This window comes from Oryzias melastigma, linkage group LG18 (genome assembly GCF_002922805.2).
Source record: "Oryzias melastigma strain HK-1 linkage group LG18, ASM292280v2, whole genome shotgun sequence".
NCBI classification, from domain to species: Eukaryota; Metazoa; Chordata; class Actinopteri; order Beloniformes; family Adrianichthyidae; genus Oryzias; species Oryzias melastigma.
In genome coordinates this window covers 23,038,944-23,060,946 of record NC_050529.1, presented here as the reverse complement: position 1 = coordinate 23,060,946, position 22,003 = coordinate 23,038,944, and the positions used below count along the sequence as shown (strand labels likewise).

Below are 22,003 nucleotides of genomic sequence, written 5' to 3'. Positions count from 1 at the left end.
AATATTTACTAACTTGACTTCGATATGTATTAGTCCTTGACTGTATATAAGAGCTGGACTGGGTAAGTGTGACATCAGCTTGTGTTGTTTTAATGTTTCGGTTTATCCTGTGGAAATGAATAAATGAAATAAATAAAATAAAAATAAATCACCCATATAGCGAATGGCTTTCTTCTGGCTGCTACCAAATGAAGTCAAAAGAGTCGCCATTTTTGCACACCACCATGTTGGAGCCAGACGACGTCTGAGTCCTTGTTTCCATGGCAACCACATCCCTAACACTTGAAAGCGGGTCACTGGAAAGCTGTCAAAGGTTTTGAACATTGGATGTGAAAGCCAGAAAGCTCCACCTACTTTTATTGAGACGCCTGATTGGCCAGTTTGTAACTTAAATGCCTTGCAATAAAAAAAAAATAAAAAAATAATAACATAAAATCATGTTTTTAAAAAAAAGTATCAGAGCAATCTGACTTTTATTTCTCTATACAAGTTTATGGGATTTTGACTTCTTGGAACCAGCAGGTACTTCCTATTTGGAAGAAAGAGATGAGAGTTCACTCTTTCCAGTTCTCATATACAGTCAGTAGTATCAGTAGTAATTCTAAATGTGAAAATGTATAAGAAGTATAGCTAAACGTGACTGTTGTGGTGATGTGTTCCAGTTGAGTTCTGTGTCTTCTCCTCTCTCCAGGCCAGATGACTGGTGCCCACACTCGGCTCGAGTTCCACAACATTGAGACGGGCATCATGACCGAGCGCCGGTTCATCTCCGTGGTGCCGTCAAACTTCATCGGCCACCTCCAGGGCTTGACCTTCAACGGCGTCCCGTACTTGGACCAGTGTAAAAACGGGGACATATCTTACTGCGAGCTGAACGCCCGCTTCGGCATGCGTCACATCATTGCAGATCCGGTGACATTTCGAACGAAGAGTAGCTATTTAGCGCTGGCCACGCTGCAAGCCTATGCCTCCATGCACCTCTTCTTCCAGTTCAAAACCACCACGCCGGATGGCCTGATACTCTTCAACTCAGGAGACGGGAGTGACTTTATAGTCGTGGAACTGGTGAAAGGGTTCGTTTCTCTTCAATTATCCTCCTGAATCCTTTTCTGCTGTTCTATTCATCACACATTGTCAGGTATCAAAGGGTTTGACAGGACCCGTGTAAATAAAAAAAACAATTTAGAAAGTAGTAAAACAGGAAATGCTGTTAGACTGCAGAGGGTATGGGAGTTTAAAAACCACAACTAACAGAAAATACAACTACAATTAAAAGATAAAGAGTAATGAAAACTATGGAGCTGGGTTGATAAAATTGATTAATTGATCTGAATTGATCTAAGCTTAATAGATCAATCCATCAATCCATTAAAATAGAGATCAATCCAACTCATAAAGTCTGCTAGCTTGATGCTAATGTATAATGTGATTTCCCACATTCTGACTAAATTAACATCTTTATAAACTCACAGGCATGAATTTTTCAAATTCTTTAAAATAAATATTTTTAAAGTAACGATTTGTGGTCTAAAGCACAATTTTTTGCTCATACTGTCTTCTTCTTCTGGAATAAGGTGTAATGCTATAGTGTGATCGCCTCCTAGTGGCCAAACTGAAATGCCCTCCAGGAGAAGCAGAACAATTTTTGGAGCTTCTCTGTTTGAGAATGCGCTCTTACCAATCTGTATTTCTAAACAAATGTCTCTAAATGTGGAAACAAGACTGAATTGAATCGAACTGAAATTAATGGATCGAAAGAATGAATAAAAAAATCGGAAACAAATCGATCCAGAAAATTGATACCCAGCACTAATAAAAACGATGAAATGTTGTCAGTTGTTAACACCTAATTGATCATAGAAACATTAGCTTCCTAATTAAGTGTTCAATCAAAACACTGTTTTGCTTCATATTTGGTTAAGACTAATAAACTGATAGGCAGGTTAAAGCATTACAAAAAAAAAAATCAAAAACCAAAAAAATAAACGATACAAAAAAGAAAAAAGTGAAGAGGATATTCGTATTTGAAACCCAAATAAAACAAAAAAAATACTGTTTTTGCACAAAAATGAAAAATAAATAATTATAATAGTGTCTGAAACTTTCTGTAACTCTAATATAAACTTAATCATTTTCAGCTTCAGATTTTCAGTTTTTAGGTTTCAAAACTCAAATTTTCAGTTTTATTTATTAATGTTTTTTTCCTTTCAGCACTCTTTTTTCAATTTTTTTTACAGGAAAATTTCAGGTTTAAAAGGTTTGTCCCCACTCAGGTGCATGGGGGTGGGGCTAACATGAGGGACCAATCAAAATTGGTGAGGGTGGTATCCTGGTACATTCAATGGCTCTGGGAAAAGAAAATGTCTGTGTTGTCCCAAGACAGGGGTAAAAAGCATTGTTTTATTGTGTTAAAAACACTGTTCTAGCGTGTTCAAAGCAGCGTTTTGTTGTGTCACATGTGGGCATCAAAAACACCTTTAATTCCAGTTGTTCACTGTGACTCACTGGTTAACACAGTTGCACTTTATCTTTTTCTCATGCATGAACTGTGAGTTTGACTCCACGGCATGATCAGGGATTTCTTCATGTTTTTTTTCTTTTTCTTTTGCTGACTTTAAGCAACAGTAAAATTTTGATTGTACTTAGTGTTTGTCTTTTGATTATTTAGTTTAAATTAGAATTGCAGAAAGTTTCAGACATTCAGTTTATTTTTTAAACTTAACACCAATATTTTTTTTTTTATCGTTTTATTTGGGTTTTAAATATTAATTTAATGATAGCAGTGATTCATTAAAACAATAATTTAATGAATAAAATGTCGATTTTTAGCGTCTTTTTTAATAAACGAACTCCACGGATCCTTAAGGAGGCCATCTCACAGACATGGCTCACAGACTTGGGCTTTTTTCTGACTCTTGAGCTGTAATCCTCAGATGATCCTCAGCTGACCCTCCTGTGATCCTCAGAAGCAGACCTGTAGGTGCAGACCTGCATCTGAGGATCTGAGGGCTCTGGGAGGTTCATAAGGTAAAAGCAGTTCGGTTAAGTAAGACGACCCCAGACTATTAAAGCATTCATAAGCCAATTAAAGAGCCCTAAAATTGATCCAAAAGCTGCAGACACTTCAAAACTACTGCTATTCGCTCCCTCTCTCTACTTCCGATCGAGCTTGTTTTCTGTTGTTTTGTTTGATCAGTAAGAAGGCCGTAGCAATAATCAATCCTGGATGTAATAAATGCCTGGATTAATATCTGTGTGCTGCTGAGAAAGGGTCTGACTCAGGAGATGTTCCAGAGATGATAAAAGGTCGTCTTTGCTGTGTTGTTTATGTGGGCTTCAAAGCCAGATCTGCATCCTGGATCAGCCTGAGGTTCCTCACGTTGACACACAGAAATATTTCTACTAAGCAGCTTTCTCCTAAGCACCCTCTCTGCTCTCAGCCTCGGGACCAACAATTAAAAACCCTTCGTTTTGTCCTGATTCAGCCGCGCAAACTTCCCAGCAATCCACACGCTAATGTGTAAAACGCTGTTAACAAGGTTTTCTTACAACATTAAAATAGTCTGCATTTGTCTTTGTTTTGTATTATTTGGCTTCATTTGCAGTCATTTTGTTCTAATTTAGCCATGTTTTATTTGCTCCAGATGCTATTAAAAAAACAGCAGTTTGATGTTGCTGAGTAAATGTTGTTTCCATAGATACCGGCTCCAGCTGAACGCGGAGAACACAGGGAGGACTTTGTTTAACATTATCTTCTTTAAGAACCGTAACATTTCATTAAAACGTCTATTTTTGCATCAGTTGAGGAGTTTACTGCTGTGAATTTGAGATTATTATTTAGTAAAAATATATCATTCAAAAACAGTTTGTGATCTAAGTTTTTGTTATTTATTTAAATTTTGTACTTTAAATTACAATTATTTTTAGAGTGTGGAATATTTGTGAGTTTGAAGTCAGTGCATTTATTTCTATCGTGCTTCACACTATTTTACTAAAGAATCAAACAGCTCATTCTGAAAGTAACATGTTCTGTTTCGAGGGTTTACGTCTTTTGATGATTACCTAAGTCGATGTTTGCTGCTCCATACGTCTTTCTTTTGCATTTAACATGTTTACAATATAAAGCTATAAGCTGGTTTTTCCACAGAGTCGCACAGCAACACAAAGAGCTGGACACACATTACAGAAAACACCTGAATAAATCTGCCACATTAGTTTGAATCCAAAAACCCAAAGAACAGCCAGTTTTCTCCAAAAGAGGGCCGCGGTCCACCTCCTGGCTGTAAACAGAAAAGGAGCTGGTTTCTTTCCACATGCCAACCCAGTTAGAAATGCAGAGAAAAAATGTAAAAAACTCGGTTTGAAGCCTCTTTTTAAAGATGTTTTAGACATTTAGGAAGTGGGAGTCAAAGTTAAATTAATTGTACCCTTTTGTGTGTCCTTAAAGTATGCTAGGATTAGACAGCGGTATCAGATCTAGCATTAATTAGAGTGTGTAACACTTGATAATGTTTACACACTTTTAAGCATTAGTTAACACTTAAGTAATAGTTAATAAAACCTCATTTCTGCTTCGAGTATTAGTTAAGCATTGGTTATTATTTAAGACTTAATTTATCATTCATAAAGCCTCACTTCTACTTCATTAAGTATTAGTAAAGCATGACTTAAGCTATAGGTGAACATGAGTCGAGCATGAGTTAACACTTTATCATTTATAAATCCTCACTCCTTCTTCATTAAGTATTAGTCAAGCATTAGGCAAGCATTAGTTAACACTTAATTAATTGTTTATAAAACCTCACTTTTACTTTATTAAATGTTAGTAAAGCATTGGTTAAGCATGAGTAAAGTATTAATTAAGCATTAATTAGGCATGAGTTTACAGCTAATTGTTTATAAAGCCTTTCTCCTATTTTACTAAGCGTTAGTAAGTTGCTTATATGTGTTGTTATTAACACTTTATTCATGATTAAAAATGATTACTATAATGTGTTTATTAATGGTATGTTAAGACTTTATTCATTAACAATTAATCGTTTGAAATTCAGCATTAAATGATTTACAAAACAGCTTTTTAGAGGTGGTTCTTTAAGTTGTAAGGTCATTTACAAAGTGCATAAATGATTTCAAAAACCTTGTTATAGTATAATTATACATCTACATTTTTAGACATGTACTGTTAATCTGTTAATGAATCATTTATAAACCCAAATTAACTAATGTTGTAAAACATTTAGTACTTGTTAATTAACTGTTTTTGTCACCTGTTCTAAAGTGAGGACTGTTTAAGACTTAATAAAGTTACACATGAGATATAAAGGCTTTGTTACCTTCTTAACAAAAAAGAGTGAATCAGAAGGATACACAACGCAGAAATAGTTATTATACAATTGAAACGTAACAAACTACACTTGAGAAAAATAATAATCAGCATTTTCCCAGTAAAATAAATAAAAGTGGATCACACGTGTCAAAAACATGCAAATAAAATAATTATAAAGTAATAAAATATAGCAGAAACTACCTTAGAGTAAAATGAGAGTTCATTCATGACAATATTCGTATTTCTTTCCAGATTTGTTCATTATGTCTTTGATCTTGGAAACGGCCCGTCCCTGATGAAGGGGAACTCGGACAAGCCGCTGAATGATAACCAGTGGCACAACGTGGTGGTGTCTCGGGATGCCAACAACGTGCACACGCTAAAGATCGACTCACGCACCGTCACTCAGCACTCCAACGGCGCGCGGAACTTGGACCTCAAAGGTAAATCACGGTGCAGGAGTTTCAGGAGTTGGCTGGTTTTGTAGGTTTTGTGTAGGTGGACTTTTGTTGTGCTTTCTTGTGCTGCTGACTGACGTAAAAGGGGGTTTGAGGTCAACCATAACTCTGTTCATTTCAGTTTATTGACAATTATGAACACTCTAGTATAAAGGTGTTTTATTGATGCTACACATAAAGCAAAAGAAAGATCAACCCCAGCAAAATGAGTAATTGGTCTTATATATGAAAAAGGCTATTATAGTAGTAATTCAAAAAAATGAAAACAAACACAAAAGACACACAAGTGAAAAAGTGAAGCAAAACATAAACAAATCGACATTCTTTGTCAATAAGTGTCCTGATGAGACCTGAATCTTACAACTTAGATGAGAAAATGATTGAAAAAAATCAAAGCCAGCTATAAGTAAATCAATATTTCTAAAGTAAACAACTGTTAAGTGTTGTTGTGCTGTTTTCATGTTGCTTTCTTCTGAGTTCTTATTCAAAAATGTGATTATTATCTATCTAACTTTTCTCAAAAGTTATAATTAATCTTACTGAATTTTGACCTGTTTGACTTAATATAATTGACTGTATGTAGAGAACTGAACTGAGTGACTCCTCCCACCTGGCGTTACAAACAGGAAGTACCTGCTGGCTCCAAGAAGCCAAAATTCCAAAGTCTTCTATAGAACAGCTGTTACTCTGTCATTCTATTGGTCAGAATGACCGTTCTTGCTTTGATATAATTTTGATTTTGATGATTTATTACCATGATATATATATAGGCTTAAAGTTGTAAACATTTGACAGATTTTGGACCAATCACTGCTTAGAGATGTTGTCTGGCTCCAACATGCCAGCAATTGAATGCATTTGATTGGAGCTACAAGTAAACTATTATTACTCATTCCAGTTCTTATATACAATCAATGCTTAGTATTTTTCTTGCCCTTGTGCACCATGAGGATGAATGGATGCTATGTGTATGGAACCATAGGTGCAGCATGGAGGGCCAGCTGGTAAACTAGAACTGGCAGTTGATATAATTGCTTGTGTACTGGAAGTCAGATGTTTGGTTGTGTCATGTTACCATTAGGACTGTTTGGATGTCTCACTCTGATATTGACTCTGTCATATCCCAGATTGCAGTGTCTTTAGGCTTGAACAAAAAACCAGGTCAAGGTTTGGCACAAAGATAATCATTGAAGTGGTGGTAACGTCGAGCAAAGTTTTGGAATGATTCTCTTTTATCAATGATACATATATCCATGTATTATTGTCTCAAAACATAAAGAAATCATCAATAAGTAATATGTATATATATATATATATATATATATATATATATCTTATATATATCTTGTGTTTGTTTTGTGCGGTGCAAACCTGCAGTGGCGATAGATTGAGGCATCTGACTGTTAGTGGTGAGAATTTAAGATCTTGCCCCTCAGGTCTATGGAGAGAAAAAGGAGAATGTCTTTTCTCAATTCCCCTGTCTAATTGGGCATTCCAACATTTCTCTGTGTTTCTTCTGTGACAACCCCCCCTCCCTTCCCCACCCCTCCCGCGCTGAAGCCGACTGTGCAGCTCAAAGACCACAGCACCGCGTCTGACTGTGCACAGGTTGAGGAGGTCTCTTTTTACACGAAATGTGCTGTAAAACTTGATAACGCGCTTGTTCCTCTCTTTTTTAATTTGTGTGCACTTACATGTGTCGCGTTTTTCAGCCTTCACACACAAAGCTTTACAAATTAAACAAAAGAAGCAGTAACAGTATGTCACTCCTCAGATTTTCTTTGCTCTCCCTTAACACTATTTTAGCCTGTTTTTCAAAGAAACAGAAACCCAATTCTCTGAGCTTTATCTGTAATTGCACAGAGAAAATGGGGAGAAAAAAATGGGTTTCTTGTTCTCGGCCTTCCTTTTCTTTGTTTTTTGGACGAACACAAATCTTCAAGGCATCCCTCTTTGTCAGGAAGCAGCACACACAAGCGTGTCTTCAGACATGTTCCACATACTCTATTGTACAGACGTAGTTCTTCCATTTCCAAGTACAGTTAATTGTATAAAAAACAGTAGCAACAAAATGTTTCATATCAAATTGTTTCATTTTGACTCTTAAAAAAATAATTTAATGGTTTGTTGTGCTTCAAAATAAACTATATCATCACTGGCTGAAAGTGATGTGATTTTATGCTTTCTTACACGTTTTCAAACATTAAAGGTTTTATTTTATTTTTTTTCTTTACACCGATTAAGGGGTTATCCTTGGATGGTGGTAACTTCTGCTACTCCTCTTCCTCACTGGCTTTTTGCTGCCTGAGGCATTCACTTAGCAGTCCATTGCTTGGGGCCATGTTCCTAATGTACTCCAGATTCTGGCCACTTCATCCTGAATGGCGGCTTTGATGCCTAAAAGTCTTTAAACCCCATCCGTCCTCGTTCCTTCATCGCTGCTCTTCAGTCTCAGGGACCCGAGATGAAACCTTCCCTGGTTTCTGTCTTTCCATCATGCTTGTGGGGGAGATGGAATGAAGCCTGGTGGCCTTCATTAGGACTTCCACGAGTATTAATAGTCGATTAGTCATTACTTTATATTATATGGAGTCAGAGTGTAGTAAAGTTGAAAGTTCTAATGGCATTATGCTAGCTTTTTGGACTATTTTGGCAGTTAATAAGATTTTTTAGCCTGTATTTGGAGTTAAGCTAATATTTCAGCTACATGCTAGCCTTTCTTTTGCTAATTTAGGCTTTTTTTCCCCTGTTTTTTTAGGCTATTTTTGAGTTTGCCTAAGTTTTCAACTACATGCTAGTTATTGTGGCTAATTTAGGCTTTTTTTCATTTTTTTAGGGGTATTTTTTAGTTTAGCTAATATCTTAGCTACATGCTAGCTGTTTTGGCTAATTTACACTTGTTTCAGTTTTTTAGGCTGTTTTCGAGTTTAGCTAATATTTTATTTACATGCTAGCTTTTTTTGGCTAATTTAAGATTTTTTCTGGCTTCTTATTTTGCATTTTTTTTTGTCTATAAAGTAGTTTAGCTAATATTTCAGCTTCAGCGTTTTTAGATATCATTTTCAGCATCTTCATCAGCCAAAATTAGCTTACAGCATTCACACTAACATTATCCCAAATGCTATATATATATAAATATATGTTTGGTTAGTTTAAAGATAATGATAGTTTAGATGCGTGCTTTTCATCCTGTTTGCACATGACCCGATTAGTCGACTAATCGGAAAACTATTATTGATGATTAGTCGACTATTAAAATAATCTTATGTGGCAGCACTAGTCTTCATTACAGAGACGATAAAGGTGAACATCTGTGCAGCAGGTCTAAGATGTTTTCTAACTCTGATCAGGGACACAGATACATGGGTTTAGATCAGACAAATGTTTTTAAAGGTTTATTCATGATGACTGATTCAGCTCCTGAGAACTCTTGTGTAAATTCCCCGCACAATGTTTAGCCATTGAGCCTGCTGTGAAACAGATTTGTCCTTTTGAGCTGTTTCTATAATTTAGCATTTCCACCTAAGATAGAAACAAAACATGTTAGTCCGGTCATCTATTAGTAATGCACATCCATTTTTATGTTTCCCTTCACTCTCATTATATTTTGTAGAGGTGAAGGGTAATTACCATAGTGCCATTTTCTCTATTATGTCATAAAAATGCTTTTAAGGGCTTTTAATGGTCACAGTGTTCTGTACAGCCACTCCTGCATGACCAACCTTTAAAATCAACACACGTGTTGAGAGGAACAGCAGTACACTGCAGATGCACAGGCTGTGAGATGTAACCAAATCTACATTACCGTTATGTTACCTCATTGGTATGGAGGGATTTTTGTGCCTTTATTCCAAGCGCAACACTCAGTGTTCATACAACTTTAAACTTTCGTGCCCAAAAAATTATTTTGCATTTGAAACTGAAAAATACTTAAAGCATTTTTTGTAGCATAAATCGCAAGAGCAAAAAAAATGTTGAATCGAGAAGATAAAGAAAACCATATATAAGTTGCTCTGGAGTACAGGTAGCACTTTTGGGTGAAAAGTCTGACATTTCAGAACATATCCACCTAGCCCAGCGAAGCTAAAAAAATAAATACAAGAATACCAATCTTTTGATCTGTATAAGATAAATATCTAAGTTTAAGAGAAAAACAGTCGGATTCTCTTCCATTTTTCTTTAGGAAGACACTTCTTCTGCCACTGTCAGTAGAAAAATTCTTATACTTAGATGTAGTTCCCTCTAGTGGTTGTTAGAGGAAACAACCGCTAAAGGACAACCAGTGTTTACTAGGAAAATAACGAATATATGAGGCTTTTGATGTCTTAAAAAAACACAAATAAGTCACTCCTGAGTACAAGCTGCACCCCTGGCTAAACTATGAAAAAAAAAGTGATTTATATTCCGGACAATACGGTAATCAAGAGAAATTCTCTCTCTTCTGCGCACTGAATATGCTACAAAAGCCAGCCAATTAAAGAAATTGCCATGAAGGTTGATGCTGATTGGTAAGAGATTCTTCCAATCAGCTCAAAGATTGATGGGCTGTCTGTCTGTGATTGGCTAGCTTTTGTGGCATATTTGTAATGCAGTGCCCTGCTCTGTTTCTAGTGCAGTGAAGATTGTTTTGATTTAACATATTTTTAAGTTTCAAGAGTATAATTGTTTTTTTTTGTATATATATTTGAGTTTCAAGTGCATTTTCAATTTTTGAGCACACAAATTTTGTAAAATTTTACGCTCAATACAGTGAGTGCTGTGTTGGAATAAAGGCACAAAAATAACTCCATACTCCTAATCCTGTGCACTACGCAGGAAGCCTGTTAGTGTTGTTCAAGTGTCTCTCTGTGTGCCATCTAGCTATTAGAGAAGAGGAAATTAGCATAATTTGTGTGGACATTCTACGGGCATCTCACAAGCACTTACTTGCACACCTCGGGCATAAAGCATTGCACGTGGTCAGTACAGAGTCAATCAAAGTGTCTTGGACAGACTCTGTTTGAATGAATGATCTTCTTCCCATCAACAGCTCTGCTGCACATGCACTAAACCCTCATCTGTTCCTAGTGTCTAGTTCAGGTTCTGGAGAAGAGAAGATGGTATCTTCACATTGACTGCAGTCAAATGAGCCGCCGTTCACATTTCTGTGGTCAAATCAGCATCACTGGATTTTTGGTGTGAGTTTCATCCAATACTTCCGGTAGCAGGACTGAGAACGCTGGAAAATCTCCACCAGACTCCACGGAGCTTCTTGATGTGACCACGGAAATGTGAACGGCGGCTCATTTGACCGCAGTTGGAAAGGATTGTAAATCAATGAAAGAGCATTTTGATGTTAGCTTTGATTATTTTATCAAGAACTCTGAGAAACCAATGATTGAATGTATTGATCACAGTCAATAAACATTGGAGAATCATGTAGCAGTGGTGAAGATTTACGCTAGCGAGACACAGAGCTGTCATAATCATTTCAGGGGCGGGGCTGCTCAGCTCAGATCCAAAAGCCACGCCCCCTAAGAGGAGATTTTGGAAACAGAAGCTTCAGATCAACATGAAAAATGGCTTTTTATGACATTTGGGCTGTGGAATTGTGGTTAAAAACTTCATAAAAAAGTCACATAGGCTTTTCTCTTTTATTAAAACCAACTATAAACATGTTGTAATAATACTGAGTATTGTTTGTATTTAGTCCAGACAAACAGCAGTTATTCCATAGAGGTTTGTAGCTCCAATAATTATGAGCACCAAAATGGTGATACAGAGGTCGTGGGGCTGTGTCTGACTTCTGATGTTAGGAGAAAAAAGACATGTCAGCTGCATTCAATAATCTGTGTAACGCTGCTCCATTTTGCTCCTCTTGTGGGATCACTACGACAAAGAGGGAGGAGGAAGCGTAATGTAACTCACTGAAGACACTGCAGGACGCCATTTGCATAATAAGACCCAAACAAATCACACATATGATAACCGCATCAGCAATTTGCATCAGAGAATGTAAAGGTTCTGAATTATTTCATCAGCTTGTTCTGTGCATTATATCCCCAAAGCCCTGTGAAGGTGGGGGATGGGGGCCATGAATATGTCCCAATTAGCATCATCAACGCAGATGATACATTTGCTATGTTTAGCATAAACTGTGTAAGCAGTACAAGAACAAAAATGATGGTTATAAGGCAAAATGAAATAAATGTGGGACTTGTGAGGGGATTTTCAAGAAAATGTAAGTGATTATGGTGTAGGGTTTCAAAAATAAGACGCAAACTGCTTTCTGTAAAGCAGGGGTGTCAAACTCGCACGCACAAGGGGCCAAAATCCAAAACACACCTTAGGTCGCGGGTCGAACAGGATAAACATTTATTGAACACTCTAAAACTACATTTTAAAAAATCGTAACTTTTTAACATAATTATGAACTAGATATGTTGCATTACCTGTGTTAAAGCTAGTGTGAATGCTGTAAGCTGAATTTTGCAGCTGAAGATGCTAGTGATGATAGCTGAAGATCCTGACATTGATAGCTGAAAACGCTGAAGTAAAAAGCCAGGCAAAAATATAATGCCAAATTATCCTAAAAAACTTTTTTTAAAAAAGCATAGGTTAGCCAAAACAGCTAGCATGTAGCTGAAATATTAGCTAAACTCCAAAACAGCCTAAAAAATCTTAGTAAATGCCAAAATAGTCCAAAAAGCTAGCAGAATGATAAGTTTTAAAACTTTAAAAACGTAACTTTTTAACATAATTATGAATAATAAAAAGACAGTAATATTATTCCAGAATAAATCAACTTAAACTTAAATATTTTACTCTCCATAAAAATATATTTTGTTATGAGTTAGAAACAAGCGCAAGATAACATCAGGTCATTAATAAAATTAAATAAAATTATTTGGAGGGCCGGATAGAATTACCCGGAGGGCCGTATGCGGCCCCTGGGCCTTGACTTTGACACGTGCTATACAGTAATATCTACTTTACTATTATTGCTCTGACATTTAAAGTGAGGTATTTGTGTTACTTTCCTCAATGGAGTAGTTTTGATCTTAAGAAATATAGTTCTGTTTGTAAAGTCTAGCACCTCACTGGCTGCCTATTGGAAAAGGCACATTAGTGTATTTCCTTTTTCTGCTATCTTAAGTTGCGTGGAGTTAAAGAGAAAGTGAGTTTGCTGCTGTAAGGTATTAAATTAGTTTCCATTTTCATTTTCCAGCATCATTTCATTCACATCAAAGCTTTTTTGACCGCCGTGATTCCTGGGGGTAAGATCTAGGATATAATTTCATTTAACAGCTTATTTTCCACATCTCCAGCCCACATTATCACCAAGTCCTTTCTGAGGAAACATGTCAGTCATAACAAGGTCTATGTTCACTGTTTGTCCATTCCTGGAGGCCATTCAGTATGGTGCAGAGTTGATTATGCTGTTTTATTTATTTTGAAAGGTATCACTGTCAAGTCGGAGAAAATGCTGAAAATTGAAGGAAGTCTAATAATTTTTTCAGAAAATTTAACTTTACTATAAATCCTTGTGTAAGCAAGGTTTCAGATTGGTTCATGATGAAATTTAACCCATAGAGGTGCAAACCAGTTGCACCAAAAATTCTGTCTGTCTGAGCCAACACAAACAGCAGACATACAAACTCTTTAAACCCAGTCCAGTTATCCCTAGATCTCTTTACGGTGTTCACTCTTGTCTTTTAATTATGATTCTGCTGTTCTTAGACTAAATCACAAACATCGGTGTCATTTTCTAGGACATAGTTTCTGCAGAGTGGCAGTAGTTCATCAGAAATTCCCCTCTAAGTTGTTAACGGAACTGTTGGCGCAGAGAAAGCCCGCCCCAATTCCCATCATCTATGTGTTTACTCGCCCTACCACTAGCTTACACCCCCTCACAACCCCAAACTAACAAGTGCAACAAAAAGGGCGAGCAATATTGGAGCTATCCATTTAAAGAGTTCTGAGTCTGAAACCAACTCAGACGAGAAAAACAAAGACGTTCATAGATCTATTTTGTCTGCAAGTGGATGCATCAGAATGGAGCGCCATTACCATTTCTTGTGTCTGCTCCTGATTCACAAAAATCGGATTAAATAAATACTCATAAATCCAATTTTAAGCTTAATTTTCTCTATATTCGTCTTCCATTCATCAGAAAAATGCTACTAGAACATGGAAAACACATTTTTATTCAAGTTGGTTTTAGATAATAAAGCTTAGATGAGTGCCTCTTTAGTGTTATGCAAATATAAAATGTATTTGATAAAATTCTAGTTTTAGCTTCTCTTTTGGTTTTCTTCCATTTTCATGGCTTCACAAGTGTGTTTTAGCACCTGTAATTGTGGAAATCAGTTTAAAGATGGCTGTTGTCATAATTGCACACTATCATGCAATTACAGTTTCTGCCGTCTCCACTTTTACTATATCATTTGCTTTTAGAAGCGCGTCACAATACAGAGAAACATGATTATTACATCTTGAAATTTAGCAGCAACAATTAAGGCAAAAAAACAGCATCGATGCCAATTCATGGCACCAGTCATCTTGTTGTGTTTCTGCTGATTGGAGCACCTCTCTAATTAGCAATCAGATTCCCTGCTTCTGCCTGCTGTCTTCCAATGACCCGCCCTGTCAATAACACACAACATCCTGAGAGGCATTCACATGCAGCGTGTGTATTTGCTTTTGCTTTGTGTTTCTGATCAGTAATGATTCAATCTTTGCTAATTAAAGCCAGCGTGATAGTGAAGCAAAACAAGGAGCAAAGAAAGGAGTGAGTGAGAAATGGAGAGGGAGGCAGAGATTCTTAATAGGGCATTTAATGAAAGTTAATGGTTGGCTCAGTGTTCACCGGGGAATTGGCAAGACAGAGTCTGATTGTTTAGAGAGAATTTCTGCATTCGTGGCCTTTTCTTATTGTCAGACCTCTCTTAATGATGGGTATAAATAATATATCAGCATGTATCCAGATATGGGCAAAGGCATCAATACCACACACTTCACTTGGGAGCCAATTACAGGCGAGCTTGAACTGCTGGTCTTGTCTGAGGTTGACAGTGTTTTGACCCAATAAAGTGAGTCGACTTACAAACACGTTCTGTGATTTCATCTAAAATAAAATAACATTTTTTTTTAATAAAAACTACATATTTTGTCAATCACAAAGAGAGTATTAAATAGGATTATTTTTAAGACGGGAGTGATGACTCTAAATACATTATTTGCTATTATTTTGTAATCATTAAACCTGTAAACCTTGAGCTGAGATCGTTTTCAGTCCATCTGGTTTTATACATGAAAGTATGAAAAGGAATAGTTCAAGGTTTGAGGGAGAAATTGAGTTTCTTACACTCAATTATAGAGACTGGTGTGAATATTGATCAAAAATGATATTTTTCTTATGCAACAGTGATCAAAGAACACACCAAATCAAACCTCATTGCTCACAGACACAGAAATTATTAGCTATTATTATCATTAAAAGTTAGTCAATAACCAAATGTCTACTTCCTTTGGGGATAAAAAGTATCAATACTTTTCAATATTGATGCTGTTGATGATGGTTGATTCCTATCAGGTCTTCGGATGCTCAGTGAGCTGTTTCGTCAACACTAAAATGACTTTTTCTGACTTATAAGTGAACTCTGAAGAGGTTTACCATCAAACTGGCTTTTTAGCAAACTTAACAGCTCTAGTTATGTAAGCATATAACCTAGGGCAAAAAAGTATTCAGTCAGCCGCCAATTGTGCAAGTTCTCCCACTTAAAAAAATAAGATAGGTCTGTAATTTGTATCACAGGTAAACCTCAACTATGACAGACTAAGGGTGAAAAAAACAAATCCAGAAAATCACATTGTCTGATTTTTAAAGAATTTGTTTGCAAATCATGGTGGAGCAAGTATTTGCTCACGATTTCTGTCTCTCACAGACCTGTAACTTCTTTTGTAAGAGGATCCTCTGTCCTCCTCTCACTACTTGCATTTATGACACCTGTTTGAACTGGTTATCTATATAAAAGACACCGTCCACAACCTCAAACAGTCACACTCCAAACTCCACTATGGCCAAGACCAAAGAGCTATCTCAGGACACCAAAAAAAACATTATTATTGACCTGCACCAGGCTGAGAAGACTGAATCTGCAATAGATAAGCAGCTTGGTGAGAAGAAATCAACTATTAGGACATGGAAGACAAACAAGACCACAGATCATCTCCCTCCATCTGGGGCTCCTCGCTAGATCTCACTCCATGGGGTAAAAAGACACAAAAATCCCAGAACCCCACGGGGAGACATAGTGAATGACCTGCAGAGAGCTGGGACCAAAATAACAAAGTAAGACACTACAAACCGTGCAGATGTGTCCTCCTGCTAAAGCCGGTACATGTGCAGGCCATCTAAAGTTTGCTAGAGAACATTTGGATGATCCAGAAGAGGATTGGAGAATGTCCTATATGGTCAGAGGAAACCAAAATAGAACTTGTTGGTAAGAATTCTACCGTTTGGAGGAGAAAGAATGCAAAGAACACCATACCTGCAGTAAAACATGGGGGTGGAAACATAATGCTTGGGGGCTGTTTTCAGCAAAGGGACCAGGATGACTGATCCGTGTGAAAGAAAGAATGAATGGGGCCATGTATGGTCAGCTTTAGAGTGAAAGTCTCCTTCTATCAGCTTTGAAGATGAAACGTAGAGTTGAACAGGGAAGGCCCCAAAACATCCCGGCTCTAGAGGAGATCTGCATGGAGGAATGGACCATAATACCAGTAACAGTTTGTTGCAAAGACTTACAGAAAACATTTTACTGCTGCATTGCCAACAAAGTGTATACAACAAAGTGAGATGAACTTTTGTCATTTCCTAATACAAATTTTCCATCATTATTTGTAAATACATTATGTGATTTTCTGGATATTTCTTCTCCTTTTGTCTCTCATAGTTGTGGTATACCTATGATGTCAATTAAAGCCTCTCATCTTTTTAAGTGTAAGAACTTGCACAATTAGTGTCTGACTGAATACGAACAGTAGTTTTTCTTTTTCATTTGTGTTTATATATAAAATATAAAAGAGCAGACTCTGTAACTCTTTCAAAAGGTCTGGTCCAGTGTGGTCCTCATAGTATGAAAGCAGACCAGATTACATGAAGTTGTCTAACTGAGACGTACAGTACGTCCTTGATGCTGCCCAATAATGTGACTTTGGCAGCTTAATGTGGTCTCACATTTGCTTTGACTGTGCAGCTTAGAAAAGCTGCTGTGATTAATGGGAGTTCTGCAGCCGTTTGAAAACCTCACAGACCTGAGCACAACGGCTCCACAAAAGAGCAGGACTCGCTAAATTTAACAACACGCTCTCCCCACAGATTAAAATGCAAAGAATTATGAATACAAATGTTGAATTACCAGCATTTCTGCATAAATCAAACCATTGCAGCAACTTGGAGATTTTTGCATTTTCAATGTAAATCTTTTATGTCTGAAGTTTTTAAGCATAAAACAAAAATGTTGGATTGTTTAATTTAGTGATGCACAATAATGACTTTTTACAACCAATACTCAATGTCTTCCAGCCTCTTGCAACCGATACCTATATCAACCAACATTTTTTTAAATACTTGAGTGAAAAAAAAATAATTGCAAGTACAAAGCAGGAGTGCATGACTCTTATGTATTGCAACACATTTGCAGAAATAGTTTTACCTGCAAATAAATTGAACAACAGGTAGTACAAACACTCTTAGCTTTTCCAGTCAGCCATACATCTGTAAATAAAGAAAGTGCATTTCAACGGTCAGAACAAAAGTCGAGACTTTGACTTAAATAGCAAATAAACAAGGACATTTCTTCAATACAAATAATGCATTGGCAAATTAGGTTTTTAGTTATTGGTCAATTTCATCAGCAAATTTTTTTCTTATCGGAATTATCGGCGTGATGTCATACTGTCCACTATTGTAGGATAAGTATTGATAACCGATATTATTGCAACCCTAGTTTAAAGGGTAACCAAACGGGGCGGTTGGAGGCTGACTCCATTCTCAGCCCAGATTTGAAAAAATGCCTAAAAAGAGGGAGGGGCTAGTGGAGGCGGACTGAGCAGAGGAGGTGCAGCTTGGATCTATGATATTAGCTTTATGTCACATACACTGGGTCTTCAATATGGAGTGGTACCGGGCAAAGTGATGCAAGTTTCTCCACAGAACTTTCAGAACCTTATTGCTTCAAGCTGCTGGCTTAAGCCGCTGCTTTTGCAGTGCCTGGTAGCGCATCTGAGGGTTAGCAGGTCCAAAGGGTACCCGTGTCTGAAGGTGGTAAAATGACGTTGGCTTCATAGCTAATAAAGGCTAACGTATTAAGCTAACAATTCTGAGTGAAACATTCATTCAAATCCATCACCAGGACAGAATTCCCTGGATTCAATACCAACAGCACTAGACCTCTGTTCTCTAACTCCAAGTCCACTGGAAAGTTGTGTAAGCCAGTAGATTTTTGACAACTGAAGGTAACACCTGGTTACGAGCCATGCTAAAGCTAACACAACAACAACCGACTGTTACAGTATCAAAGATGGGCTGGGCTTCTTTTCTGGACCTCCAGAGCAGGATGACATGAAACTTCTGGGACTTAAACCAGTTGACCAATCACAAAATTCAGCTGCAATACCTCGTTCCAACCTGTAGAGGGCAGCACACAGGTAATTTTTGACTATATTTTCAGGAATTAAACAGGTTTATTTTAATTTGACAAAAATTTGGCAACAACCAACAGACAGAACTTTTAAAGCCCCATTTATAGAGGTCAACAGACAAAAAAGTATATTTAGTGTTTGATTACCATTTGATTTGTTTATATGCTTCACATTTGGTCATTGCAAGAAAAGGTAAAATACCTCCCGACCAGGGGTCTGCAACCTGCAGCTTCAGATCCACATGTGGCTCTTTGACCAAACATAAAATAAGTCATGGAGACTGCTGATCCAGACATGTCGACCGTCTGAGTCAGCAGCTCCTTAACCAAAACTACCTAAAGAAAACAAATAAACAAAGCCTGTAAACTAAGACTACCAAGGTCCAACCCCAAACTAAAATATCAAAACCCAGCAGTGTAAGACTGCTGAGGACAAATAGGGGAAAAGAACAAAAACATAAATAAATAAAAGAGAAAAATAAAATATACATTTTTTAAAGTAAGGATTACTTAATTAGCATTTATTTAGTTTAGATTACAGGTAGTTACATTAATAAATTGATGTCTGAGGTTCACATAGAGGATAAACTATGTAGGTTTTTACATCCTGTTGACCTGAAGACGTCTTTGTTCAACTCTACCTCCAGAATTAACAGATTTTATATGCAAAGCAAAACTTTGGTAAAAAGTTTGATCTTTTATGAGTTAATAGCTTATATTATCTTATGCTGAACAATATTGGTTAGTAGCTGCCCAAAGCTGCACTGAGATGATCCTGTTTGGCACAGAGGACATTTTATTTTGAATATAAGTTAAATCTATCTAAAAAAATATCACATTTTGAGAGATACTGGGTTCTTTTCAGATTTTTGCTTTTGTTCATGCCAATAAATTAACACAATTCATATTTATTATAAAAAAAGGTCATGAATGCAAACCCAAATTTCTTAAAGGTTAAAGTAAGACTATGTGACTCCTTCTAGGTTTTGATCAGTAGAAAATGAACCCAAATGGTTCTTTTACTGTTAAAGGTTGCCGACCTCTGTTCTGTATGAATTCAAGCTGCTTGCTTGTCTTTCTGTTTGATATTGATTTTCTAAAAACAATCCTTTTTTTCCTGCCTGATCATCAGATTCAATTTCTCAAATTCATTTTAGTGTCGTTTAGAGCCTGTAGTTCTTTCAACATGGCTTGAGAGTGGATGTAAACTACTATCTAGAGTTTTCAAGCAGGTTTTCAACAATTTTTACTTCATAACTATAGACTTACTGATGTTCATATCTGTCTAGCTCTTACTGTAACGTAAGGTAATCAGATCATTTTGATGCTGACGACAAACTTTCTCTATTTTCATGCATGACATGAACATGTAGCCCTCCAGAAGCATCTCCACAGCATGGTCTCAGCAGTTACACGCCTGTGGAGTCGTTCCCTGCATGCACAATGATGGATTTCTTCCAACCTTTTGTCCTAATAGACACATCAGCTCCTGTCAGGAAACACGGTTTCTTTTTAGCTGAGCTTAGCCGGCTGCTGACCTGTTGGGACGGCATGCTGCTGGAGCGCCATGTTCTGATGTAGAGTGTACTCTAGTGTTTGACTAATAATCTTTTGATATCTTAGCCAGGAGCCTAAGCCTGGGCTTCAGCCCTCAGTGTGAATTGAACTTTATTGATCTCACAGAGGAGACATTCACCTGTCATGGAAGCTCAACAGAAAATACAAGCAACAGTACAAATGTCATGACAGGTCATCCTCCAAAACAGTGGAGGGTCACTCTCCTATGTAGGTAAAAGTTTGTTTTTGTTGGACTCTTTTGATCTCTTTTCAAAGTGTTTTTTTATGATGAATTATAATTGATTGATTTGGTTTAGGGCTGCACGGTGGCGCAGTGGTTAGCGCTCTCGCCTCACAGCGAGAAGGCCCCGGTTCGAATCCCGGCTGGGACTTTTCTGTGTGGAGTTTGCATGTTCTCCCCGTGCATGCGTGGGTTTTCACCGGGGACTCCGGCTTCCTCCCACCGTCCAAAAACATGCTTCATAGGTTAATTGGTGACTCTAAATTCCCCCTAGGTGTGATTGTGAGAGTGAATGTGTGTGTGATTGAGGCCCTGCGACAGACTGGCGACCTGTCCAGGGTGTACCCCGCCTTCGCCCATCAGTAGCCGGGATAGGCTCCGGCGCCCCGCGACCCCGAAAGGAACACAGCGGTCTAGAAGATGGATGGATGGATGATTTGGTTTATTTAAAGCATAGATCGTGAAAAATACAAGACAAAACACACAAATCTTTCAAAGTCATTACAGAAATACTAAAATACATTGATTAGAAAATAGAAAACAAAAACAAAGATGCACTTATGTCACATTTGATTCATTAAATATCTGTCTTTCTTTACAAAGAGTTTGGACACTTGTGCATTCATGGATCTATTAGTCTACAAGAGGATGCATCAGAATAGAGCGGTGCATGGGGCTTGTGGCTTTGATTTTTTTTAACTACACTTTTTCTAATTCTCCTGATTCACAACCACTTCAAAAAAATAATCAGAAATGCAATTTTAATCTTAATTTTCTCAATATATGTCCTCAATCACGAGAAGAATGCTATTGGAATATGGTAAAAACACCTAAAAACACAATTTTCACTGGAGTGAGTCTCTCCCCTTCATATGGTAAAACTACATTCACTGAGTTTCTCTAACAATAGAATGGCCAAGTCTATTTGATGTGGTGAAAAAAATGTTCCCAGGACAAATCCACAAACTAGGACAAAGTTTGCCAAAAACAAACTTGCATTTGAGATGTAAATATTCCAACCAGAGTGATCTGAGACGAGTGGGCGGGTGCACGCAGACCTTCTGCTTATTCTTCATCTGTGGCCTCCACTAACAGGATGACTGAAGAAAACAACTTGTATGAATAATTTTCCATCCTTCCTCCTCCACATGCCGGCTTCACTTATGTGTGTGGAATCTCAACAAAAAACAAAACTGCACTCTTTGCTTTTTTTTGTCTTCAAACTGAACTTCATACTGATGATTTCTTGTTTGCCAAATGCTTCTCGCAGCTCTAATTTGAGGACATCACTCAGCGGGACTGTTAATACATCCATTGTATTGATTATGATGTCCTGGAGCTCTGAATGGGAAATATGAAGTGTCAAGTCCTCATTAATTCTGGAGAGCACTTGGCAAACATCATTGGCTTACTCCATTAGACAAAGTCCACATATAATTGACCTTGTAGTTCATTTGTCTTCAGCTAAAGGTTCTGGTTCTTAGCGGTGACAAATATCCAGAGTTGGACGGTTTTATCTCCATAACCGGATCTCGCCCCGGTGTGGAAGGTTTTACCGGCTGTTGGTTTTTATGCTTACTTAAAGATAAAACATAAAGAGGAGGTTTTGATGATATGAAAAGCCTTGAGCACTTCAAACTGTGTTTAATCATATGCCCTTACATCAAAGGCCTCTTTGGGTTTTTTTATAATTTCACTTGGCATTTTATGTAAAACTTTGTGGAACAGAGAACTG

General features: G+C 37.2%; 1 protein-coding gene across 7 annotated transcripts in view; it reads left to right on the top strand.

The window, feature by feature from the left end:
• Window positions 1–22,003, top strand: part of nrxn2b (neurexin 2b) — an 802,710-nt gene that overhangs the window by 407,514 nt on the left and 373,193 nt on the right. For all 7 annotated transcript variants that reach the window (XM_024287560.2, XM_024287559.2, XM_024287558.2 and 4 more), the window contains 2 exons: window positions 692–1,073; window positions 5,579–5,769. In XM_024287560.2, the coding sequence (XP_024143328.1) occupies window positions 692–1,073; window positions 5,579–5,769 (573 nt within the window). The remainder of the gene's footprint in view (window positions 1–691; window positions 1,074–5,578; window positions 5,770–22,003) is intronic.